Here is a 25,427-nt window from a genome sequence, read left to right as displayed (position 1 = left end):
ATTTCCTGGCTATCCTGTTTTTTTAGAGCATTTGGCTCCATCTGAACCAACCTCAACACTAAGTTTCTATCCAAAAGGCAGAATTTCCTTACCTGGGAAAACAACCTTCCATTTATTCTCACAAACCTGTTTCAGTTGCCGCATTTTAATCCATCCTGCTGGAGGTGTGCAGTGTTGTTCCCTAGCTTTTTTTTTAATTAGGTTGATAGTTGAGATGAGAAGTGCAGCTGTTTTAAAGACCTGTAACCTTCTGGTCACCCTCTGGTCCCTCTTGGGGGAAGTCAGAGGACTAAAAGCAACTGGAGTGGGTGCAGATGGCACTGCAGGAGGGACAATAAGCTCAGTTCCCTCACAGATCCTTCAGTGAGCAACTGGAAAAGTCTTTAACCATGGATCTCTTAACTTCTTGTACCCTGGAAAGCTGCTGATGTCTTTAATGGTGGTTTTTTTAGCTGTAAGATCTTGATCTAAAGGCCTGGTAGGTTATGAAGGGTCCTGCCTCGGATGGTGTCCAGTCACAGTTGTCAACAGAGTAATAATTAATAAAAGTGTACAGAAAAAAGGTGGAAAATGTTGGAAGAAAACTTCTGCAGCTAGAGAGGAGCTTGGGTGGTGAATATGGGCCCAGTGTATATCCCTGGAAGTGTCCAAAGCCAGGTTGGAGAGGACAGGGAAGGTGTCCCTGCCCATGGCAGAGGGTGGGACTAGATGGGCTTTAAGGTCTTTTCCAACCCAAAACAATCTTTGATTCTGTGATTTTTGTCCTGCTTTTCTATCCTGATCCTTGGGAGATCCCACAGTCCTGGAGCACTCTGGGCTCAGTGGGAATGTGACCTTAGGGCATTACATCCAAGTGGGCCCTTAATTCAGTTTGGGGTTTTGACATCAAGATAGAAACTCCACGTTAGGTTTGTGTGAAGATGAGGGTGGTGCCCTTACCTGGGGCTGTACCCAGTGTGTGTATTCCTGTCCAGTAAACCTGGATGTGCAGGGCCCAGCACTTGGAGCAGCCTGCAGAAGGTGTTACAGTTGGAATTACCTGAGGTGTCAGTTCTGAACCATTTCCAGTCAGCCTTTACTGTGAGGGTTTTTTAACAAGCCAAGAACTTACAGAATCTCACACCCAGGCACTCCTTTCCTGCCCGTGCCCCTGCTGAGGGGTTCAGCTGTTTACTGAGTCACTGACCCAGCAGAATCAAAACATTCCCCTGTGAAAAACAAACGTGTTCCTGTGTGAACCTGTGCCAGGTTCCCTGGGAGAATATAACCAGGACTGAAATGAAGGCTTTTATGCAGCTTTTTCCCCCTCTGAAATGTGTGTTGTTTTGGATGTGTAGATGATTAATTCTGCATAGATTCTCCCTGTTAAAGGACAAAGGGAATGTATTTCCATAAAGAAGTTCTTTGGGAAACAGGGTGGAGCTAAGAACTGAAACTACAGATCTGCAGCTCTCTTTGTGCCCTAATTATCTGCATCTTTGCTTCTAATGCTGAGAGGGAGGGATCTGTTAAAGCACAATAGAATTACCAACACAGTCACTGCTGGGGTTGATGAAGACTCTTAAATCCGGAGCCCGAGTCTCCTGGTTTGGGGAGACTTGGACTTGTGCTTTCCAAAAACTTGGGCCTCCAAGCACAGCTTAAATGGAGAGAAGGCTGAGGAGAGAATCTCTGAGGTACTTGGTGTTACATGGGAGATTCTTCTACCTCAGAAATGCTTTATCCTCAAAAAATCCCACCAATTGACTTTTAAGGGGCTGCAAAAGAGCTGGAGAGGGACTTTGGACAAGGGCCTGGAGTGACAGGCCAAGGGGAAATGGATTTAAGCTGGGAGGGAGTAGGTTTAGATTAGATAGATGTTAGGAAGAAATTATTCCCTCTGAGGGTGGGGAGGCCCTGGCACAGGTTGCCCAGAGAAGCTGTGGCTGCCCCTGAATCCCTGGAAGTGTCCAAGGCCAGGTTGGACAGGGCTTGGAGCAACCTGGGCTGGAGGAAGGTGTCCCTGCCCATGGCAGGGGATGGGACTGGATGAGCTTTAAGGTCCATTCCAACCCAAACCATCCTGCGATATTTTTCTTAACCCAGTTCTGGTTGTTCAGCTGCTCGTTTGCTGATGACAGACACATTTGGAGAGGAGCACTTGGACATGGAGAATGTTCAGTAAAACCAGCCCTCAGCATACCAGACCTGGAGTGTGATTCCAGTGTGATTCCAAGGGTTGTCAACCTCCTGCAGGGCAGAGCTGGGGTCACTGGGCCATCTCTGTCACATTATCATATTTTTTCCTAAGTGGAAAATGTGATGTCAGAGAGGAAATTAAGATGCAATAAAACAGCATTTGCAGGCCATTTCCTCTCTGCTCCTTTTCACTTCATTAATGAGCATGCAAAGAATGTTGATTACCAAATACCAAAGATAAGCCAGGCTTGTGTTCTCACTTGGATAAAACAATAAAGGTTACCATCCTTGGAGCTTGTGTTTAGCTAATGGTGTTGTTAACTCCCAGAAGCTGTTGTGGCAAAGAATCAAGCATACATCAAAACTTCAGAAAGCCAGACATCTACTGGCATGGAATGAGAAGTACATGATTATTATTATTATTATTATTATTATTATTATTATTACTACTGTTATTATTATTTTGTTTAATGGAGATTTGCAGACTTGAGAACAGTAGCAGGGGAGGAGTTGGCTCTGATGCCACAGGAGTCCTGCCTCAAATCCTGTCCGTGGATCAGGTCTGACCATCCCCTCAGTTTGAGGTTTGGCATGAAAGTCTCAGATCTTCAGGTCTGTCAGAAGGCTTTTGTATTGTGAGAATAACATGATCTCCTTCTGCTCTGCAGTTTTAGCCCAGGAATGTCTCCCATAGGGCCTCAGTTCAGTGGTACTGCAGGGCTCTGTCACCTCAACTGAGAAGATCCATTTACTGCTGGTTCTGAACCTATAAAGCTCCACACCCCAGCTGGGTACTGGGGAGGTCTCACCTGGGACCACCTCACCAGCAAAATCTGGGGTGTGCTGAGTTGTTTCATGGCCCCAAGCCTTTCAGGGAGTGTTTGGACAATGCTCTTAGGCACAGAGTGTGATTTTAGGGTGTCCTGTACAGGGCCAGGAGTTGGACTCGATGATCCCTTCCAGCTCAGGACATTCTGTGATGATTCTGTGGGTTTCCTGTTAGAATTGTTCCTGCTCCCTGCCCCCCCCCCCCTTTGCTGTGCCTGTGCTGGGCTCTGGAGCTTTTCAGAGATGCTGCAGGGCAGCTGGTTTAAGCTGATTTGCAGGGAATTGTAAGGTGATGGTGGATTTTGCCAATTTGGCCCCTCCTGAGCCACGCAGGGATCGGGAGATAATCCATCACTGTGGCCTCTTTGTGCTGGAGTCCGGACGTAGCTGCAGATTTGATAACAAACCTGCTCTTCAGGAGCTCCATTTGCACTCCTGGGGAAATGTAGAGATGATGATTTTGTTAGAAACAAGGCTGAAAACTTAAAATACTCTTCTTTGTTACAAAGCTGAGGGGGGTGGCAGCTATTAATAAAACACAGGAAGGCTGGAGGTAGTGAAGTGCTGCTTCCAGAGTGTGGAAATCTGGAGTAACTTCATATAAGTGCTGGTGATTTGTGTCCTAATGTGCTGGTCACTCACTCACTGGTGTGGCCCTTCTGACAGCTGAAGCAATAAACCAGCAGAGTAATATTCCTTGCCTTGATTGTCGTTATCATCCGACAGCTTGAAAATACGTTACTGCTTCCTCAGAAAACACACTGCCTGTGGAGCAAAAAATGCCTCCTAATTTTGAAATCTCATAGCAGCATGAAGCTTGTGTTTGATTTAATACAGGTTGGTGGCTCTAATCCTGTTGAAAAAATCATAGTCTTGCTCAGCACTATGAGAAGACTTTAAAAAGGCAGGATTCACCCTAAGAAGGTGGTTTCCCAGGGCTCCTTTTGGAGGGGAGAAGCTGCCCAAGGATGATGGAGTGGCTGTGTTAAATCCTTGTTGAAATTTCTCTGCTGTGCTGGGGGAAGGGGCAGTTCTGTGGCTGTCCAGCCTCCCTCACACCCAAACACATGGTGCAATCCAAAAAGGAATTTAGAGGTTTTGGAGGATTGGAATAATGAACACTTGCCTTGGGATTAGGTGGAAATTTCTTTAATGTAAGCCTGGCTTAAGTCTCTGTTTAGTTCAGATGACTTTCTGGGAAGGCTGAGGCCTGAAGTGTATGAGAAGCATTTCAGTGCTCCATGTGCTCCCTTCATGCTGGAAAATTGTACTTCAGGCCTGGAATTGCTTCTCCCCTGTCAGGAGAAGTTCTGGCTATTTTCAGAGTTCCATTCCTGAGTTGTTTTTACGGATGAGCAATCTGGGCTCATGTTGTCCCCCTTTTCCCTACCCCAGAGTGCATTTATGGAAGATAATGCAGTCCAGGCAGGTCTCTTGCAAACTCAAGGAGTCATTTCCAATGATAGGTGCCTTGTTTTAGGGCAGTCAAATAAACTGAACAATGTTACATTCCATATTTTACATTCCCAAGGAGCTGGCATGGTGCATTTGTGGAGCTTTTCTACCCTGTATTTCCCCCAGCAAGACCCTTCTTCCTTCTGGCTCCTGTGTGACAAAAAGAAACTCAGCCTTGAGATCTCTTAGTCCTGTGTAAAGCCAGACCAACTTTTCCCCAGTTTGAGGAGTAACAGATTCTCAGCAGCCTCAACACCACAGTCGGTGGTTTGTCACCCTGAAGGGCACAGGTTTGGGTGCAGCTGGAGGTTGCTGTGGTGGATATTGTGGGGTTACAGTGCTTTGGGGTGGTTCATTTGCTTCACACCTCTAATTTCTAAGTGCTGAGAGTGGGAGGCTGGGGCTGCAAAGACACGTAAAGGTCAGCATTTAAAAAAGGGTATTTAATTCTGTTTGCATTCAAATTGCCATGTAGTGAAGGCAGGAGAGCTCGGGGGCAGCTGCATTATTCCCAACAACTCTGAGCCCACTTTGTGTCCCTGGAGGTGATCAGGGGCTGGGGAGGGTTCTGGGTGCACCATCACACCTTCCTCTTGAAAGGAAAAGGTCACAGTTCATGTCTGGTGTAAATAGCTGGGTCATATTTTTTTCCAAATGGGTGAGTGATCTCGAGACTTGGCACCAGCCCCCATTAAATAGTTTTGTCAGCTGTTGGTGGCTGTAACTTCCCGGAGCATTTCGGACACGCTTTCGAAATCAGCCTGAAAAAGCCGATGGCGTTGCTTTAGTCCCATCTAGTTGGTTGTTGTTTTTTTTTTTCCTCCCTCTTGGAAAAAAAATTTACTCTTCAACGTTTAACATACACCACAAAACCCTTGAGCCCTTTACTTGTCCTGGTGAAAGTAGCTCTGCTGTTCCAGGTGGGATCATTGCTGTGTCCGTGCGTGTCCGTGTCTGTGTCCCCCCTCTCCAGACCCCCATCCTGGTCCTGTAGCTCTGCTGGCTCCTCTCCTGCTCTGTAGAGTAGCTGGCACCACACACCCACAGCTCTCTAGTAATGCTTGCTTGTATTTTTTTATTTTTTTCCTCTCTTCCACTCTTGTTATATTTTTACTTTCTTTTTTTCTTTGTGATGTGACGTTTTCAGCTGATGTATTGAAAGCAAACCCTTCTAATTTTGGAGCCCAGATCACAAGAGTGAGTTTCTTTCTACTGGTGTCTGTAGCTGTATCTTCTTTGTGTGTCTTCCCCTCTGATTTTGGTAGCCCCTCAACCACATTTAGTAAATACAATTAGGTAAGAGAATCCTCTGTCTCGTCCAGTTTTCCCTTTTTTCACAAAGCAATGTTCTCTTTACATTGGGCCAGCTTAATTCCTCTAATTTGAGCTTTGGGTTGGTTTCCAGATCCACTGTTCCTGTGTGTGGCAGGCTGACTCTGCTCCAGGAAAGAGGCACAGTCAGCCAGCCAGAAGTATTTAGAATTCACCAGTGCTATGTACATCCTGTACGAGAATTGTTCCACAGTGACTCCTGCTCCGAGTCCCATCATCTCTCAGGCCCTGCATGAAATGCCTGAAAAACATGAAACTTCTTTCAAAAGCTGAGTACAGGATGCATTCTGGAATTGGGCCTTTTGAAAGGGTTTTGAATTGTGCACTAAAAAAGAACAGTGAGTCCCTTCAGGATGGTAGAGGTCTGTCTTTGCTGCTTTCTGTTACTTCAACTTCTGTAGAGCACCCTAAAAAAGTGTTGTGAATATCCACATATATTCCAAGGAAAACCAGCAGCCTCTTTTCCTAGTGCTCCAAGACAAGGACTTTCCAAAATGTTCTGAAGTCTTGGCTGTTTATGTTCTATTAAAATTGGCTACCTAGACTTCCTCAGTGATGTCAGGGTGTTTGAAATTCCTTGGCAGTGTGTTTATTCCCTCATGATAAGATTTCTGGGGAACTCAGTGCTTCTGCCCCCCAAAGTACTCAACCCCAAGAGACCCTCCTGCATTTAGAGTAGTTTGTTTCTTGAGAGAGCATCTCAGAACTACTGTCAGGAAAGCAAGTAACTGGTTGTGGTGTATGTTGTATCCTTGATTTGCTTACGGAATCATTTGCATGGGGTTTTTGGCTCCTTCTCCAATGTAATTGGTACATTGCTTTTGTCAGATGTCATTCCTAGGTAACTCTGGCACCAGCTAAACCCTCCTGTCCTTTGGCCCGTGCTCCTCAGGCTCGTGTCATGCACTGTTTGTCAAGCACCCTGCAAGAGCAGCAAATAAAAAATCCTCCTTTTTTTCCCCCTTTTCCTTCCAGAACTTGCTTGTTGCTTCGAAGTCAGCTTTGTTGTCCGTGCTAAAGATAACCAGTAACGTTGTTTGGAAAGGGATGTACACAGATGTGAAGTCATAGCCAAAAGTGATCAGTGGTTGTGTTTTCCTTTAGCTGCTGGGAGGATGGCACTGTGCTCCGTTGGGTTTGTTGAGCTAAGATGCTCTTGCTCCATCCTGGCTCAATAAATGTCCCTGGGGAGGGGTTTGACACCGTAATTTCCAGTGCTACAGCAACGAGATGCAAACAGCTTTGATCTGATCTGTCCCTGCTTTCTTTTGCCTCAGAGGTTGAAAGATCTCAAGCAAAGGGAATTTGCTCGCAATGTCTCTTCGAGGTCACGGAAGGATGAGAGGAAGCAGGAGAAGGCCCTCCGGCGCCTGCACGAGCTGGCTGAGCAGAGGAGGCAGCCTGAGTGGTGAGTTTGGGTGGTCCCAAGCACCCTTGGAGCTCGGGGTGGGCTGCAGCCCTGTGCTGTGCTGGCACTCCTGCTCCAGAATCTTATGCAGATTCTGAAGGTGAAGCTTCACACTAACATTTAGGCTCATGCTGTAGTTTTGGTAGGAATGAATTCACTAAACTGATAATCCAGAACATCCTCAAAGTGCTTTATCCATCCATATATTTTCTTCAGTTAATTAATATTATTAAAAACTCCAGGTGGCTGTATAATGTTATTTTTTGCGTGTGTGTGGGTACAAGAGCACTTGAACTGTGTAGGACTGTCTCAGCTAAGGCATGAATCCCATTCCAGAGGTACATGGACACCAGTGAGCTGTTTTCTCTCTCTCCCCTGTTCCCACAGTGCTCCTGGAAGTGGGCCCATGTTCAGAACCACCACTGTGGCCGTGGATGAGGAAGGTGGAGACGACGATGATTCTGCGGCCAACAGCGGCTCCTTCGTCCAGACGAGTTCTGGCCAGGCTGCAGAGATGACTATGGACAGAGGCTTCCTGAACACTGGACAGGGTGTGATGCCAAGCCAGGCGCCCTCCCAGGCAGCGCAAGCCATCAGCTTTGGCATCAAGAGCTCTCTGGGGACTCCGCTGCAGAAGATCGGGGTGTCCTTTTCCTTCGCGAAGAAGACCCCGGTGAAGCTGGAGACCATCGCTTCTGTTTTCAAGGACCATGTGGAAGAGTCCAGCTCTTCAGATGGGGCAAAAGGGGATGAGAAGGGGTCTTCAGAGGCTGGCAGCCTGCAAAAGTCCGGGGAGGGAGAAGGCACCAACAATTCTGACGGCAAGGAGGACGATGACCAGCACGACAAGGACGGCGGGTCCCTGGCCAGCACCTTATCAAAACTGAAGAAGATGAGGAGAGAAGATGGACCAACGGCTGTGGAACCAGAGTACTACCACTACATCCCCCCAGCCCACTGTAAAGTGAAGCCCAATTTTCAATTCCTGCTTTTCATGAAGTCAACTGAACAAATGGAAGCTGAAAATGTGAACAAAAAAAACACAAATGAAGTGAAAAAGGGGACTTCCCCCAAACCCAAACCCGGGAAGCACACGGAGAAAGCCACTGAGAGCACGGCGCAGCAGAAGGAGCAGAGTACTACTGAAACCACATCCCAGCAGGGCAAAACAGAACCAAAAGACATCCAGGAGAATGAAAGTACAGAGGAGAGCAAACACCTTCCAGAGAGCAAACCCCCCGAGCCAGACACTGCTAAAGAAGCTGCTCCACCTGCCTTGGGCTGCAGAGATGGCTCTGAGGGACCAAAGCACCCGACAGGACCTTTTTTCCCAGTTTTGAGTAAAGATGAGAGCACAACACTGCAGTGGCCTTCAGAGCTGCTCATATTCACCAAAGCTGAGCCCTCTGTGTCCTACAGCTGTAACCCCCTGTACTTCGACTTCAAGCTCTCCCGCAACAAAGATGCCAAAGGGAAAGGGGCAGAGAAATCCAAGGATCCAGGGGGACTTTGTAAAGACAACACTCAGAGCACAGAGTCTGGTGAGGCGAGCAAAGCCAAGGAGGGTGAAAGTGTAGGCAACAGTTCTGCTGTGAAAACAGAGAACAAATCCCAGAGCAAGCAGGAGTCCGGCCCGGGCAGCGTCGGTAAGGGGGAGGGGGAGGACAGCAGTAAGAGCATAACGGGGAAGAGTAAATCGGGGAGGTCCCATAAACACAAAAAGAAAAAGAAGCACAAAAAGTCCAGCAGACACAAACGCAGACACAAGGAGGAAGCTGAGGAGAAGGGCCGGAAAGCTGAGCTGGGGGAAGAGAAACCCAAGAAACGGAAAAGGCACAGGCACAAAAAAGGCAAATCTTCCCTTTCGACAGAGTCGGACCGGGTGCTGAAACCCGAACTGTCAGAAGACTGCAGCCACTTCCAGAAGAAAAAGCGGTGCTCCCAGGAGTCCCAGAGGAAATCCCTGTCTGCCGAGGAGGGAAGCAGCGGTAAAAAAGAGGACGGGGGTAACTCCTGCCAAGAGCACGGCAGCAAGAAACACAAGGCTGAGCTGCAGCAGGTCCCCGCTGCGCGGAGGCGCTGCCCGGCTGCGTCCCAGGGCCGGCCCGGCCGCCGGAGCCGGCAGAGCAGCGGCGACTACGACAGCGACGAGGGCTCCCACGGGAAGCACTGCCGGCAGAAATCCCCGTCCCAGTACAGCGACGACTACGACTCCGGCAGCGAGCACTCCCGCAGCCGCTCCCACTCGGGCCGCGGGCACTCCTCCCACAGGTCCTACTCCAGCAGCTCCGACGCCTCCTCGGAGCACAGCCGGTACAGCCGCCGCAGGAGCTACTCCGACGACAGCTACAGCGACTACAGCGACCGCTCCCGCTGCCACTCCAAACGCTCCCAGGACTCGGAGGATGACTCCGACTACAACAGCTCGAACCACCGCTCGAAGCGGCGCAAATACTCCTCGTCGGAGGATGACTACAGCTCGAGCAGGAGCAGGTCCAGGAGCCGGAGCAGGAGCCGAACCCACCCTCGGGGCAGGTCAAGATCGAGGAGCCGGGGCAGGACTCGCAGCAGCAGCTGCAGCCGCAGTCGGAGCAAGAGGAGGAGCCGGAGTGTGACGGGTCGGAGCTGGAAGCGGAGCCGCAGCTACAGCCGGGACCGGAGCCGCAGCACCCGGAGCCACTCGCAGAGGTCCCTGTCTCGAAAGGGCTCACGGGGCCACGAGAGCCCCGAGGAGAGAAGGTCTGGCAGGAGGGACTTCATCAGGTCCAAGATCTATCGCTCCCAATCCCCGCACTATTTCCGGACAGGCCGAGGTGAAGGATCGCTGCTGAAGAAAGAGGAGGGCAAAGGAGAGGATCTGAAAGGATCTGGCTCTCTCTCCCAGAACAGCAGCAGCTCTGGCACGGGGCGGGCCTCGGAAGGGGACTGCAGTCCTGAGGAGAGAAACTCTGTCACTGCAAAGCTGCTCTTGGAAAAGATTCAGTCCAGGAAGGTTGAGAAGAAGCCCTGTGTGGCTGATGAGGTGCTGGCGGGGGCAAACAAGGTGGGCATAAAGCTCAAAGATCCTCCCCAGGGCTACTTTGGCCCGAAACTTCCTCCTTCCTTGGGCAACAAACCGGTTCTCCCGTTAATCGGGAAGCTGCCGACGGTGCGGAAACCGAACTCCAAACGATACGAGGAGTCTGGCTTGGAGAGGGGTGAGGAGCAAGAGCTGTCGGATGCTGAGGACGGTTCCCAAGGCATGGAGGAGGGTCAGCTGGCCGGGCAGTCTCTCCTTGAAGATGTAGTGATGGTCATTCAGGACAAACCTCTGGACGAGCCGAAACGCGACGAACCTACCGTGGAGATGCCGTCGATTCCCCTGGAAGCGCCGTCGCTCCCCGAGTGCTTTGGCTCCGGAGATCTGGTCATGTCACACAACTTCCTCTCGGATCCGAACGATGGTGATGGGCTGGAACCTATGGATGGGGGCAGCCAGCCGGTCCCAGTGGAAACCAGTATGATGCCCTTAGTTCCAGACGTCGAGCACTTTCCTGGCTATGTGCCTCAGAGCGGCGAGCCCAGCATGGAAGGGGATCGGGAAGGGGCAGAAGATTCCTCTCTGGCCCCGCTGGAGAGCCAGCCCATCACCTTCACCCCCGAGGAGATGGAGAAGTACAGCAAGCTGCAGCAGGCGGCCCAGCAGCACATCCAGCAGCAGCTCCTGGCCAAGCAGGTCAAGGCCTTCCCCGCCTCGGCGGCCCTGGCGCCGGCAGCGCCCGCGCTCCAGCCCATCCACATCCAGCAGCCGGCGGCGGCCTCGGCCACGTCCATCACCACGGTGCAGCACGCCATCCTGCAGCACCACGCCGCCGCCGCCGCCGCCGCCATCGGCATCCACCCGCACCCCCACCCGCAGCCCCTCGCTCAGGTCCACCACATCCCCCAGCCCCACCTGACGCCCATCTCCTTATCCCACCTGACCCACTCGATTATTCCAGGGCACCCCGCCACCTTCCTGGCCAGCCACCCCATCCACATCATTCCGGCCTCAGCCATCCACCCGGGCCCCTTCACGTTCCACCCGGTCCCGCACGCTCTCTACCCGACCCTCCTGGCCCCGAGGCCCGCGGCCGCCGCCGCCGCCACGGCCTTGCACCTCCACCCCCTGCTGCACCCCATTTTCTCAGGACAGGACTTGCAGCACCCACCCAGCCACGGCACATGAAGGACAGAACGAAGGAACCTCGGAGTTTTGGGAAGGGGTTGGAGCTGATCCAGCGGGCGGGTGAGGCCTGAGCATTTCCTGTCACTCTTGAGCAGCCGAAGAAGCCGGAGGCTCAAGGGCTGGGCGGCAGCGTTGTCCATATCCACTCCCAGGGATGTCTCGCTCCCACACTTCGTGCACGCAGCGGCACCGTTCCAAGAACCATTTCACCTGCAGACCAGCGAGACACTTGGAAAGGCTTTTTTTTTCCCCCCCCGGGTTCTTACACTTGGTCATCTTCCTTCTGCCGCCTTGTATATAATAAATGAGGTCTCATCCACACTAATAGGTCTCTCAAAATCCTTTTAATGAGGTCATCTAATTAAAATAGTCAGCATGATTGAACCCGGTGTGTAATTGGCGATGGAACATTCGGGAGCTGTCGACTGCGGATCCCGGCGAGGAGGCCTCAGTTTTCAGGCCTTACAGGAGGCTTCTTGGCTCCTGTCACTGCACATGTGGGTTTTTTCTTGGTGTGAGCAGCAAAGGTGGAAGTAAGATCTTACTGTAAAGAGGAGAAGGAGCTGTGTGTGTGCCCGGAGCTCCCATCCTTCTCCATCCTGCATCCGTGTTCTCCTGTGCCAGGACCGCGCCTGCATATCCCGGACTGGAGAGAGCTGCTCGTTGGGGTTGGGAATTCCAGTCTGGGCTTTGACCACTCTTCTCCTGGAAGGGGGGGGAAAAAAAGAAATCACTCTGACTTCCATCTTCTGTGGTGTTGGGAAAAAGGCACTGGGATGGGAGAGAGAAGGAAAATCCTGTTAGGAATTGAAGCAATACAGAGGACGAGGAGCGCAGCCGGGGGTGCGAAGCGTGTTCTTTCCTCTGTAACACTGATGGTTGTTTCCTTATTAATTTATAGGATTATTTTTTTTTTAATGTAAAGAATTGCACTGAACTCTGTAAACAAAGATGCTGCTTTTTGTAGCTCCTATCAAAGGTTACATTTGTAGTATATCGCAATAATATTTTTTACAGCCAGTTCTTAGTGGTACTTGTTCTGGTGGCTTCTGTGTAAATATGTTTGCTGTAGGTGACCCAAGACACTTGTAAAGGTTCAATTTATAGTTTCAGCTAGATGCAGAACGAACTAAGCATGTATATTTTATCAAGCTCATGTATTTTTGAAGTTTTTATGTACTATAAAATGTAAAAAAAAATAAAAAAATCTTCATTTAGAATTTTGCAGAAGAAAAAAAAAACGAACAGGTGAGACTTGGGCACAGTGAGGGGGTGGGGACAGGGGTGACTCCAGCAGGTGCTGCTCTCCTCCCTGCCATAGGAATGGGCACTGGAGCAGCGTGGGGAGCAGCAGGAATTCAGAGTGTCTCCCAGAGTACAGATATCCTTTTTTTTTTCCCCCTCTTTCCTTTTCCCTTCCCCCTGTTTGAAGTAGTGATGTGCACAGGCTCCTGGTGCAGGAGAGCCTTGGGACCGTTCCCATCCCACACACAGGGTCACACTGAGCTGGGGCTGCCTGACTTATTCCATGAGGGGTTTCCCAGTTCTTCCCTGTGGGAGCTTCCCTGTCCCATCCCAGGGGATGGTTTGCTGACAGGGGTACTGCAGGTGCAGGTCCCCTCGTGTCACGGTGGTTGGGGCACCTCAGGGAGGCTCTGTAGGGTGGGATTTCAGAGCAGGCACCGAGGGGATGCAGTGGCACCCCTGTCCCCTTCTCCATCCTCTTCCCTGTCCCCTCCTGGAGTGTGGAGTCAAAGGATCAAACCCCCCGAACTTCCTCACTGTGTAAACGAGAAATTGGAGCAGGTCAGAGTGACACAGGGGTCACAAAAAGGGACTCAATTTCCTGTAAATACCCAACAATTCAGTGTTACTGTCAGAGCTGAGCTTTGTAGGGCCCGACCCCATCCTGGGGTTGTTTTTGGACTTCCAGGATAGCGCTAAAAATAATTAACCTGTCATTACTTAACGAGCATAAACAGACTGTATTTAACTTTGTCACATAAGATATATATATAAATATATATATATGCTGTAAAATGAGGGAAAAAAACCTTTCTAATAAACCAATGATTTGTGGAAAAAAAAATGTGGTGGTGTGTGATGGCATGGAGCTGCTGCATCAGGTGACTTTCTCCTTAAATTATGGTAGGGGATGCTTGGGTCATATTTTAATGGGAATATTTTGCTTGTAAGATAGAGAAAATGTCCATTCCTGTGTCATCTGACAGCGGCCAGAAGCCAAGGTGGGGAAGGTAGCAGCTCCTGCCCCTGAGGATGGTGTTGCTTCTCCACACTCCCAGCAGCTCCTTGTGGTGTTGGGGGTCTGTCAGACTTCATATCCCTTTTTTCCATCTCCTTCTTCAGCAGTTCCTGACCTGGGCTGCAGCCTTGTCCTGCAGTCATGGAATTGTTCAGATTGGAAAAGCCCCCTGAGGTCATGGAGTCCAACCATCCCCCAGCACTGCCAAGGCCACCACTGACCATGTCCCCAAGTGCCACATCCACACGGCTTTTAAATCCCTCCAGGGATGGGGACTCCACCTCTGCCCTGGGCAGCTGTGCCAGGGCTGGACAAACATTTTGGGGAAGAAATTTTCCCTAATATCCAACCTAAATCTCGCTTGAGCTCGTTTCCTCTCTTCTTGTCCCTTGTTCCCTGGGAGCAGAGCCCGACTCCCTTTTCCTGTCAGGGAGTTGCAGAGAGCCAGAAGGTCCCCCTTGAGCCTCCTTTTCTCCAGGCTGAGCCCCCCCAGCTCCCTCAGCTGCTCCTCAGGACTGTCCCCACCGTGGTCGAGGAGCTTGGGGTTGCCCAGGTCATGCCATGGGATTTTGGGAGTTTTATCCCTGGGGTCCCTCTGCCCCAGGCTGTGCTGCTGATCCAGCCCGGGCGAGTGTCAGAAGCCGTGAGAGCTCAGGAGGAGGATCACCCACCTCTCCTTTCCTAAATAAGGTCCTGGTTTGGTTAAAGGAAAAAAATCCAAACCCCACTGAACACTGCCAGGGTGGGGGCACAGGGTGCCACCTGCCATTGCCTGTCTGTCCTCTGGGTGGCCCTGGGCCGGGGAGGCTGATGAGTGATGGTGCAGAAGAGCTACAAGGAACAGGGAAATAAGTAATTCAACGGGAGAAGGAATCACAGTGGCCTTGAAGGAGCCTGGTGTGGGCTCCAGCTGGGTTTGGATGCTGCTGCCAGCGAGGAATGAGACCACCCGAGGAGGAGCAGCTGCCCCTGAGCCCAGTGTCCTGCTCTGCCGGGGCACAGAGCTGAGCCGGGCTCAGTTAAACCCTTCCCACCCCTCGGAGCTCTGCTCCAGCTGTTTTCCAACTGCAGCTGCTCCGAAGGGCTGGAGTAGTCCGGCCTCTGGGGCTGTGTCCCCTCTCAGGAGCCAAGGTGCCATTTGGGCACTGTGGTGGCCTCCCTGTGCCCTCCAGTACCCCCTGACCCCTCCGTCCTGCTTCCCACCTGGAGCTTCAGAGATGGAAAGGAAGTTTCACAGGTGGGGCTGGATCACAGGGAGATGCTCCGGGGCCTCTCCCTGCCGTGGGCTCTGGGTGAGCATGAGGAGCCCTTGGAGCCCCGAGGCACCCTGAGGGTCCTTAATTAATTGAGTTTAAATTAATTGTGCTGGTGGGTTCAGGGGCTCAGCCACTGTCCAGGCGGGGCTGAGCCCCCACAGCTACCCCAGACCTGGCTTGGCTGAGGGGCACCAGCTCCTCCATGGGGAACAGGAACCCCCCTTGTTCTCTTGGCTGTGGGCTGTGCCCCCACCTGGCACCCATCCCCTTCCCAGAGCCATTTCCCTGTGCTGCTCGACCCCTTGGGAGGGTTTTGGGGTGTCCCTACCCTGGGGAAGGGGGGGAGACAGTTTATGGGCAGTGCCCAGTGCTGGTGGGGCCAGTGCTGTCTGCTCCATCCGGCCGCGGAGGGGACACCGGGGACGATGCAGGGGCCCCGTGCCCTGCTGTCCACCCCCCTCCCCGCCGCGTTTCCGCTGGCCAGGGCTGCCTGCACCCCGAAATAACCCCCCGAGACAGGCACCCCAGGGCGGGCTGGATTCGGCCCCGGTGGGAGGCTGGTAGTGGGTGCTGTGCTGCCCCCCTGTCCCCCCAGCCCTCCCAGTGTCCCCCGGTGGCACTGCCACCTCCTGCCCCCCACCCACCCTGCTCCGGCCACATCCGACCCAGCGCGTCCCCCCCACATCCCTCTGTTCCCGCAGGAGCGGATGCGCGTTCGGGGGGGCCCTTCCTGCGCCCCCCATCACTGCTGTCCCCGGCCCCGACTGCGTCCTCCGAGATAAGCCGGGACCGCCCCGGGACGTGCCGGGGCTGTGGCCACATTTCGGGGTGGCCATGAGGCTGCTACGGGTGCTGCTGCTCCTCGGGGGGCTGCGCCTGCCCCCCACCCTGGGGCTTCTCCAGGAACCCCCCACCGAGTACACGGGACCCCCCGGCAGCTATTTCGGCTTCGCCCTGGATTTCCTCATGACAGAGGGCAGGTAGGGACACACCGCGGGGCGGGGGTCGGGCACAGCACCCGCCCCCCCAGATGACACCCGCTCTGCCCCCCAGGCCCAGCGTGGCCGTGGGGGCCCCCCGTGCCAACACCTCCCAGCCCGGCGTGGCTCAGCCCGGCGCCGTCTTCCTCTGCTCCTGGCCCCCCGACGAGACCCCCTGCCGCCCCCTCCCCATCGACACCGCGGGTACGTGGGCGCCGTGCGGTGCTGGGTGGGCACAGGGCGTGTGCCGGAGCCGCAAAATCCCCCTCTCCCGCTCCCCCAGGGGACGAGACCGAGACCCAGGGCACCTTGGAATTCCACACCTACAAGTCGCACCAGTGGCTGGGCGCGTCCGTCACCGGCTGGGACGGCAAACTGGTGGTGGGTGCAGCCGGCGGGGGGTGGTTTGGGCACCCGTGGGTGGTGACGGCGGGGTGGGCACCCACCCTGTGCCATCCCCGTGCCCCTGCCCAGGCCTGCGCCCCGCTGCAGCACTGGAACGCGGTGGACGGGCCAGACGAGGCGTTCCGGACCCCGACGGGCACCTGCTTCGTGGCGACCCCGGGGCTGCGGCGCGTGGTCTGGTACTCGCCCTGCCGGGACCAGTCGATGGCCAACACCTACCGCCAGAGCAACTACGGTGAGGGGGATAAGGGGCTCGGGGAGGAACGGGGAGTGCCCCCCACCCCGTGTCGGTCTGACCCTGCCCTGTGCCCGCAGAGCACGACAAGCGCTACTGCGAGATCGGCTTCAGCGCCGCCGTCACCCCGGTGAGGGGGGTTCGGGGGGCTCGGGGGGCTCGTAGGGGTTCGGGGGGACTCAGGGAGCAGCGCACCCGGCGTGCCCCCCGAGATTCCCGTGGAGATGCTGCCAGGAATGCAGAGGGTGTGGCCGGAATGGTACCTGAGTGGGGGTGTCAGGGTGGGGGATGCTGGAGCGGGAATTCCAGAGGAAGGGGCCTCAGGATGGGGGTGAGAGGGTGGGGCATGCTGGGGTGGGGGTGCCAGGAGGGAGGAAGAGGGTGTGGGGAGGTTTGGGTGGAGGTGCTGGGGTGCAGGATGCTTGAATGGGGGGATGCCAGGATATGGGATACTTGGGTGGGGGCTTCGGGGTGGAGGATGCTGGAGTGGGAAATATTGGGGTGCGGGAAGCCTGGGTGGGGATGCCAGGGTCATGGATGCTCTGGTGGAGGATGCCAGGATGGAGGGGATGCCAGGATGGGAGATACTTGGGTGAGGATGCTTGGGAGTGATGCTTGAGGAATGCTGGAGTGGGGAATACTTGGATGGGGATGCTTGAGGAGGATACCAAGGTGGGAATGCCAAGGTCACGGATGCCAGGAAAAGGGATGATGGCGTGGAAGATTTTGGGGTGGGCGATGCTGAAGTGGGAGATACTCGGGGGGGGGGTGCCAGCATGGAAGGTGCTGGGGTGGGGGGTACTTGGGTGAGGATCCTTGAGGTGTTGCCCGGGTGGGGATACCAGGATAAAGAATGCTGAGGTGGGAGCGCGGGGGTGAAGGACACCAGGATAAGGGATGTTTGGGCGGGATGCCAGGGTGGGGGTGCCCCAGGGCGGTGCTGAGGCCAGCTCCTCCCGCAGGACGGCACGCTGGTGCTGGGTGCCCCCGGCGGGTATTACTTCACGGGTGAGTCCTTCCTGCCGGGCTGGTGCTCCCGGAGTGCCCCCTTCGGGTGGGCACGGCGGGAGGAGGGCACCCATGGGCCACCCCCTCAGTGCCACCCGCAGTGGCACTGACAACCCAGGGCGTGTGGCAGCGGGTGCCCCCTCAGCGCTGGTGTTCGCCCATCCCCGTGTCCCGCAGGGCTCCTGTACTCCGTGGAGGTGAACACCATCCTCAGCCGCTTCCACGGCACGTCCCTGCTCTGGCTGGGGACCCCGGGGCGCCCCACGGTGCCCGTGTCCCTGGAATACGAGGACGGGTACCGGGGTGAGCAGCGGGCACGGGGACCCCGCCCCACAGCCGGCTCCTGCCGGGGCTCCCCGGGCTCACTGGTGCTCCTCTCCCTGCAGGGTACTCGGTGGCTGTGGGCGAGTTCGATGGCGACCCCAGAACCAAAGGTAGGGCTGGGAGGGGCGTGGGCGGCAGGGCCACCTGCGGGGGGAGAGGGGGTGATGGGCCCGGGACACCCCGGGGAGACCTCCCCTCCCAGGGATGCTGGACAGAGGTTGTGCCAGGTCACACCCTTTGTCCTGTCTCTGTACCTCGACACCCATCATACCCTGCCAGGAGTATCCCTCTGCCCATCCCTGTGCTGGGGATATGCCTGTGCCTACCCCAGTGCCAGGGTTATCCTTGAGCCCACCCCAGTGCCAGGGTTATCCTTGAGCCCATACCATTGCCAGGGTTATCCCTGTGTCCACACCAGTGCCGGGGTTATCCCCGTACCCACCCCAGTCCTGGGGATATCCCTGTGCCCATCCCAGTGCCATCCCCATGCCCCCCCGATGCCCCGGGGGGGTCATTCATGGCTCTCATCCCCAACAGAGTACGTGGTGGGGGTCCCCAACAAGAGAGACACGAGGGGTGAGGTGAGTGCTGGGGGGTGCCCGGTGCCCCGTGCCCGGTGCCACCTGGAGGGGTCACCACTGTGTCGCCCCCCCCCGGGCTGGGGTCTGACGCTGTCCTGGGCAGGTGGAGATCTTCACTGCGGGGAACACCCTGCGCCGGCTGCGGGGCATCGACAGCGAGCAGGTACCTCCACCCTGTGCCACCCTCAGCACCCCCCGGGGCTCCATGGCACCCCTGCACTCCTCCCCATAGCCCCCCAGCCCCTCCAGCCCCCAGCTGCTCCCCGATCCCCCCTGCCCATCACCCAGTGCACCCCATGGTGTCTTTGGCACTCCCCTGATGCCACCCCCACCGGGACCCTTTCCAGGTGGCATCGTACTTCGGGCACACGGTGGCCGTGGCCGACGTCAATGGGGACGGGTGAGAGCCGGGACTGTGTCCCCCCCCTCAGTCCCCCCGGGGACACCCAGAGGTGCCGCCCCGCGCCTGGCACACCCCTGGGTGCCCCCAGCCCCCAAACCTGAGTACCCTCACCCTGACCCCTCGCCGGGCACAGGCGGGATGACCTGCTGGTGGGTGCCCCCCTGTACATGGCCCGGCGCCCCGACGGGCAGCGCAGCGAACTGGGGCGGCTCTACCTCTACCTGGGCGGGGGGCACCAGCTCCTCCCCCGGCCCCCCCAGACCCTGACGGGCACCCACCCCTACGGCCGCTTCGCCGCCGCCATCGCCAGCCTGGGGGACCTGGACAAGGACGGCTTCGGCGGTAACAGCGCGGGCGGTGGCGAGGGGGCTGTACCAGGGGACCCCCCTGTGCCCCACCTTGGGGAAACTGAGGCGGGAGCGCCTGGGTGGGTGGTGCTGGGTGGGTGGCGCTGGGTGGGCGCTCACGTCCCCCGTGTCCCCAGACGTGGCCGTGGGTGCCCCGCAGGGGAGTGACGATGGCAGAGGGCAGGTCTTCATCTTCCGCGGGCAGAGCGAGGGGCTGGAACCGGTGCCCACCCAGCGCCTCGACAGCCCCTTCCCCGGCCCCGCCGCCTTCGGCTTCGCCCTGAGAGGGGGCACCGACCTGGACGGCAACGGCTACCCGGGTACGGCCCCGGGGTGCCACCACCCTGTCACCGCCCTACCATCGCCCTGCCACCCCGGTGTCACCACCCCGGCACCGACACTCTGCTTGTCCCCGCAGATCTGCTGGTCGGGGCTTACGGGGCGGCCAAGGTGGCCGTGTACCGGTGAGTGCCCGTCCCTGCAGTGGTCCGGGAGTCCCTGCCGGGTCCCCTGGCACCTCAGCAATGTCCGCGTTCCCCAGGGGACAGCCCGTGGTGGTGGCCCACACCCAGCTGAGCGTCCCCGATGGGCTGAACCCCGAGATCCTGGACTGTGTCCTGCCCGACTCCGGTATCCGTGTCAGCTGGTGAGGCGTGTGCCGGGGACGCCGGTGTGGGGACACTGATGAGGGGACACTGCCATGGGAACAGCGCTGTGGGGACACCACTGTGGTGACACAGCTGTGGGGACAATGGGGACACTGACATGGGAACAATGCCACGGGGACACCACTATGGGGACACCGCTGTGGGGACAATGCCATGGGGACACTGCTGTGGGGACAGTGGGGACACTGCCGTGGGGACGGGACAGGTCCCTGAGCACCCCCGGGTTCTGTTCCCCCGCAGCTTCCACGTGGTGTTCTGTGTCAGCGTGACGGGCCAGCACATCCCCTCGGCCATCCGTGAGTGCCAGCGCCACCCGGGGGGGACACGGGCACCGCTGGCGTGTCCCGGGGGTGTCACCAGTGCCACCCCGCCCTGTGCCCTGCCAGACCTGGAGGCTGAGCTGCAGCTGGACCGGCTGAAGCCCCGGCTGTCCCGGAGGGTCCTGCTGCTGCAGGGACACCAGTCGTCCTGGCGCGAGGAGCTGGTGGTGACACCGGGGACACGCCCCCAGTGCCGCAACCTCACCGCCTACCTGCGGGTACGGGGCGGGGGGACACAGTCCAAGGAGGGTGGGGAACAGGGATGGGGATGTGGCATCTTCAGCCGGGATGGGGACAGGAATTGGGACAGGGCTTGGGGACAACGGTGTCCCAGGAGGGTGGGTGACAGGGATGGGGACGGTGGTGGGTGGGGGTCCTGGGGTGGAGTGGGCTCGCGGTGCCCTCCAGAGCGCTCTACCCATGGTGTCCCCAGGACGAGGCCGAGTTCAAGGACAAGCTGAGCCCGGTGGCCCTCAGCGTGGCCCTGGCACTGCCCCAGGAGGCCCCGGGGCTGGTGCTCTATGGGAACACCCTGGTGCAGGCACAGGTAGGGGGGACGCAGCTGTGGGGGGACATGGCTGTGGTGACACGGAGTGGGCTCATCCCCATGGTTGGGCCAGGCACACGTGGGTATCCCCAGCCTGGGTGTGCTCAGCCCCGGGGTCCCTGGCCTGTCCCAGTGTCCCCAGCCCCTCCCCGGGACTTTGCCCCGCCCCCTCGCTGTCCCCGTTTCATGCTGGGATGTGCCTCCTACCCCTCACATTGTCCCCTGTCCCCCCTGGAATGTGCCCCCCCACTGTGCCCTGCCACTGTCCCTCCTGCCCAACCCTCTGTGCTCACCCTACTGTCCCCAGTCCCTCCTGGGATGTCACCTCTGTCCCCCATTCGCCCCAGTCATATCCCCGAGGATGTCCCCTCTGTCCCCTTTGCCATCCCCAATCTCTCCCCGGCATGTCCCCCTGCTGTCCCTGCTCCCTCCTTGGGGTGTCCCACAGTATTCTCCCCTCTCCTGAGTCAGTCCCCTGGATGTCCCCTCTGCTCTTCCTCCCCGAGGGTGTCACCTCTCACCCCTCCACCATCCTCAATCACTCCTGGGAATGACCCCTCTCTACCCCACACTGTCCCAAATCTTCCCCCCTGGGATGTCCCCTCTGCCTCCTCCACTAGTCCAATCCCTCCCCAGGAACTCCCCCCTCATATCCCCTGCTGTCCCCAGTGACTCCCCCTCCCACACTGCACCTTGGACGGGGGTCCCCCTGTCCCCTCCCTGTCCCCCTCCCAGACCCACATCATCCTGGAGGACTGTGGCGAGGACAATCTCTGCATCCCTGACCTCCACCTGGCCGCTGACACGTGAGCACCTGGGACGGGGGGTGAAGGGGGTGGCCGGTGTCCCCGTGGGGTGCTGAGCCCTGTCCCCGTGTCCCCGTGTCTCCCAGCCCCAGCCAGCGCCTGCTGATCGGGGCGGAGGCCGCGCTGCGCCTGCGTGCCCACGCCTCCAACGCGGGAGAAGGCGCCTTCGAGGCCGAGCTGAGGGTGCAGCTGCCCCCTGGTACCCACTACCAGGCAGCCCGGAGCACCATCCCGGTGGGTGCCCACGGGGGGGGACAGTGGTGCCCGGGGTGGGGGGCTCCCTCTGCCCATGGTGGTGTGTGAGGTGGAGGGTTCACACCATGCCCTTGACGGCTGTCACCCTCCATGGGGGTGCCCAGTGGTGATGGGTGTGGTGGGGTGTGCAGGGTGGGGGTCTCTCATTGGGTCCTTGTTGGTGTCTGGGGTGGGGGGCTCATACTCTGCCCTTGGTGGCTGTCACCCTCCATGGGAGAGCCCAGTGGTGAAGGGTGTTGGGGATGTCCAGGGTGGGGATCTCAAACCATGTCCTTGGTGACCAACACTCTCCATGGGTGACCAGAGGGTTTTGGGGGGTGTGCAGGGTGGGCAGACCATGCCCTGCCCTTGGTGGGTGTCACACTCTATGGGGGTGCCCAGCGGTGATGGGTGCTGGGGGGTGTGCAGGGTGAGGGGCTCACGCCGTGTCCTTGATGGTGTCTGGGGTGGGGGGCTCACACCTTGCCCTTGGTGGCCATCACCATCCACGGGGGTGCCAAGTGGTGATGGGTGTCAGGGGGTGCCCAGCATGGGGGGGTGACCCAGATCTGGGGGCTCACACTGTCCTTGTTTGTCATAATCCTCCATGTGGGTGCCCAGTGTTCATGGGTGCCCAGGGATCTGGGGATAGGGGGCTCATGTCCTGCACTTTGTGGGCATCACCCTCCCCGGGGGTGCCCAGAGGTGGGGGATGTCAGAGAGGACCTAGAGTGGGGGGCTCACACCTTGCCCTTGGCAGTGTCTGGGGTGGGGGGCTCATGTCCTGCCCTTGGTGGCTGCCACCCTCCATGGGGTTGCCCAGTGGTGAGGGGTGTCCAGGGTGGGGGCCTCACGCCCTGCCCTCGGCCCATGCAGGTCCCCGGGGTGGAGGGTGCACAGAGGGGTCCATGACGTGTCCCCTCCCTGTGTCCCCCACCCACAGGGGCAGGAGAAGCTGAGCTGCAACCCCAAGAAGGAGAACGGGACCCACGTGGTGCTCTGTGAGCTGGGCAACCCCATGAAAGCAGGGGCCCAGGTAAGGGGATGGGGGGGTCTCTCTGCTGTGCCCATCACCCTCTCTGGCATTGGGGTGGTCACCGACCTCCCTCCTACCCCCCAGATCACCGTGGACATGGAGCTGAGCGTGTCTGGGCTGGAGGACATGGGGGATGCCATCACCTTCCAGCTCCAGCTGCAGAGGTGACACTGCCATCCCCCTGTCCCCTCCCACTGTCGGGACACTGGCACTCGGGATCGGTGTCCTCAGCGTGTCCCCAAACTCGGTGTCTGTCCCTCCCCCCGCAGCAAGAACAGCCCCAGCTCCACAAACGCGTCGGTGACAGTGACAGTGCCCGTGGAGGCTCAGGCAGAGATGGAGCTGCGAGGGTGAGGGTCTGGGGGGCACAGGGACACGCGGGGGGAGACACAAAGGGGGACACTGACCCCCCCTCTCCCACCAGCAACTCCCTGCCAGACACGACGGTGCTGCCCACGAGCTGGCAGGGGGTGGAGGGCAGCCGGCGGCTCGAGGACCACGGCATCAAGGTGGAGCACGTTTATGAGGTAGGGCACTGCCCCCCCCGCGTGCCCGGGGGGCTGTCCCCTCTGTCCCCTCCCTGGTGTCACCCCCCTGTCCTCCCGCAGCTCCACAACAAGGGTCCCAGCACCGTCAGCGGGGTCACCCTGCGCCTCGCTGTCCCCCATCGGCTGGGCGGCCGCATCCTTCTCTACCTGCTGGAGCTGGGCACCGAGGGGGGCATGAACTGCACCCACCACCCCGACCTCAACCCCGCCCAGGTAGTGGCTGAGGGGCCAGTGCCCGCCCGCGGGCGCTGGTGGGTGTTAAGGGGGTGGGTGTGACCCCTTTGTCTCCTTCCAGCTGGAGGTCGCCCGTCCCACGGGAGCAGCGCCCGGGAACGGCACCCGCCAGCGGGAGCGCCGGGAGGCGGAGGAGCCCCCGGGGGTGGGGCTGGGGGAGCCTGTCCCCGTGGTGAGAGGGTGACCCCGGGGCACCTGCACCCCGCGACGGGTGGGGCCTGAGGGGTGCCAGGGTGAGGGACCCTGTCTGTGCTGAGTGGGTGACCCTGGGGACCTGCACCCATTATGGGGAGGGGGCTGGAGGTGCCTCCAGGGTGGGGGACCCCATCCCTGCGGTGAGTGGGTGCACCCAGGGACCTGCATCCCGTTATGGATGTGGAGCTGGGTGGAGGACCCCGCCCCATGATAACCCCGGGGACCTGCAGCCCACAAGGGGTGCAGGGCTGGGGGTGTCCCCCGGGGTGGGGGTCCCCAACGCCTGCCGTGTCCCTCAGGACTGTGACAATGCCACGTGCGTGGACATCACCTGCCACGTGCCCAGCCTGGGCAAGGACCAGCGGGCACTGGTCAGTGTCCACGCCCTGCTCTGGATGGACACCCTGCAGCAGGTACTGTTCCCTCCTGGGGACAGCGAGGGCACAGGGTGGCACTGTGGCCCTCGGGCGTCCCTTCCATGTCCCCTCCTGCAGAGAGCAGCACTGGGGATGACATGAGAGGCGTCATGGGTGTCCCAGTGGCTGCCAGCACCCCTGATGCCGTGTCCCCAATGTGTCCTCGTGTGTCCCCACGTCTGTCCCCACGTGTGTCCCCAGCGGGAGCACCTCCTGTCCCAGTTCCTCATCCAGTCCCAGGCGTGGTTCAGCACCTCGGCCATGCCCTACCGGGTCCAACCCCGCGTCCTGCCCGCCGGCAACGCCACGGTAGAGCTGTTGGGGACACGGGGACACGGGGACAGGTTGTGGTGGCAGCAGTGTCACCCAGCCGTCCCTCCGCAGGCTGTCACCCAGGTGGTTCGTGTCAGCCCCGGGGTCAAGGGGGCCGTGCCGGTGTGGGGGGTGGTGCTGGGGGTCCTGGCCGGGCTCCTGCTCCTCACCCTCCTCAGCCTCTTCATGTGGAAGGTGAGTGGGTGTAGGGGGACACTGGGGACACCGGGGACACCCACCATGGTGGTGGGGCCTCACTGGCACTGGAGGGACCATGAAATGGGGGACACAGACCTGTGGGTGGGGGCTGTGGGACAGGGTGGGGGGCAGCTGGGGGGTGATGCTGTGGGGTTCTGGGGGTGGTGCCATGGGGGCCATGGGGGTGGTGTCACAGGGATCCCTGGGGGGTGATGCTGTGAGGTCCCTGGGATCAGTGCCATGGGGTCCCACAGGGCCTGGCTGTCACTCTGTCCCCTTCCAGATGGGTTTCTTCAAGAGGACACGGCCACCCACCGAGGGGGACACACAGGATCCCAGCCAGGCCCAGGAGCCCGGGGGTGCCCAGGGCTAGTGGGGTCCCCCGTGGCCCCCCTGTGCCCCTCCCCCCAACCCCCTTGTCCCCCACTCCCCTGAGTACCCGTGGGACCCCAGCCCCCCTCTGCTCCCCTCCAGACAATAAATCCCTGCCTGGCACTCGGGTGCTGCCCGTGGGTGACATGGGGGTGCCCCCCAGGACCTGCACTGGGGGGGTTTGGGGAGGGGACAGGGAACACACAGGGGTGCACAGAGGCAAGGGGGGGGGGCTTTTGAGGACCCCCGTGTGCCCTGTGGATGCCCCAGGGGCACATGTGGTACCACAGAAATGGGGGGGTGCTGGGGGGCTGGAGGGGGGCAGGGGGTT

At 58.2% G+C, this 25,427-nt stretch overlaps 2 protein-coding genes across 6 annotated transcripts in view; both read left to right on the top strand.

Moving 5' to 3' along the window:
• GPATCH8 (G-patch domain containing 8) overlaps positions 1-12,607 on the top strand; it is a 54,453-nt gene extending 41,846 nt beyond the window's left edge. For all 5 annotated transcript variants that reach the window (XM_032711092.1, XM_032711093.1, XM_032711095.1 and 2 more), the window contains 2 exons: positions 7,071-7,201; positions 7,589-12,607. In XM_032711092.1, the coding sequence (XP_032566983.1) occupies positions 7,071-7,201; positions 7,589-11,408 (3,951 nt within the window). In that variant the 3' untranslated portion in view covers positions 11,409-12,607. The remainder of the gene's footprint in view (positions 1-7,070; positions 7,202-7,588) is intronic.
• Positions 11,811-25,208, top strand: ITGA2B (integrin subunit alpha 2b). Its single transcript, XM_032711034.1, has 31 exons — positions 11,811-11,905; positions 15,629-15,907; positions 15,981-16,111; positions 16,191-16,288; positions 16,382-16,547; positions 16,628-16,677; positions 17,510-17,555; positions 17,733-17,858; positions 17,942-17,989; positions 18,417-18,460; positions 18,564-18,623; positions 18,808-18,860; positions 18,997-19,205; positions 19,348-19,530; positions 19,629-19,674; positions 19,752-19,856; positions 20,119-20,174; positions 20,265-20,416; positions 20,632-20,745; positions 21,481-21,551; positions 21,638-21,785; positions 22,729-22,821; positions 22,906-22,985; positions 23,091-23,171; positions 23,246-23,348; positions 23,430-23,582; positions 23,665-23,775; positions 24,098-24,211; positions 24,416-24,523; positions 24,599-24,721; positions 25,008-25,208. Exons 1-31 carry the CDS (start codon positions 11,811-11,813, stop codon positions 25,095-25,097), a joined length of 3,336 nt encoding a protein of 1,111 aa, XP_032566925.1. The 3' UTR covers positions 25,098-25,208.
• Positions 25,209-25,427: the final 219 nt, after the last annotated feature.

This window comes from Chiroxiphia lanceolata, chromosome 26 (assembly GCF_009829145.1).
Source record: "Chiroxiphia lanceolata isolate bChiLan1 chromosome 26, bChiLan1.pri, whole genome shotgun sequence".
NCBI lineage: Eukaryota > Metazoa > Chordata > Aves > Passeriformes > Pipridae > Chiroxiphia > Chiroxiphia lanceolata.
The sequence above is the reverse complement of the archived record's forward strand: the minus strand, read 5'-3'. Positions and strand labels throughout refer to the sequence as shown.

What these genes read in the sequence shown, in the direction of transcription:
- ITGA2B (XM_032711034.1), top strand. Translation starts at nt 11,811, where the DNA reads ATGGAACATTCGGGAGCTGTCGACTGCGGATCCCGGCGAGGAGGCCTC. An exon ending in TGGCGACCCCAGAACCAAAG is followed by an intron (nt 17,990 to 18,416) that starts GTAGGGCTGGGA and finishes CATCCCCAACAG; the next exon opens with AGTACGTGGTGGGGGTCCCC. An exon ending in TGCCCGCCGGCAACGCCACG is followed by an intron (nt 24,524 to 24,598) that starts GTAGAGCTGTTG and finishes GTCCCTCCGCAG; the next exon opens with GCTGTCACCCAGGTGGTTCG.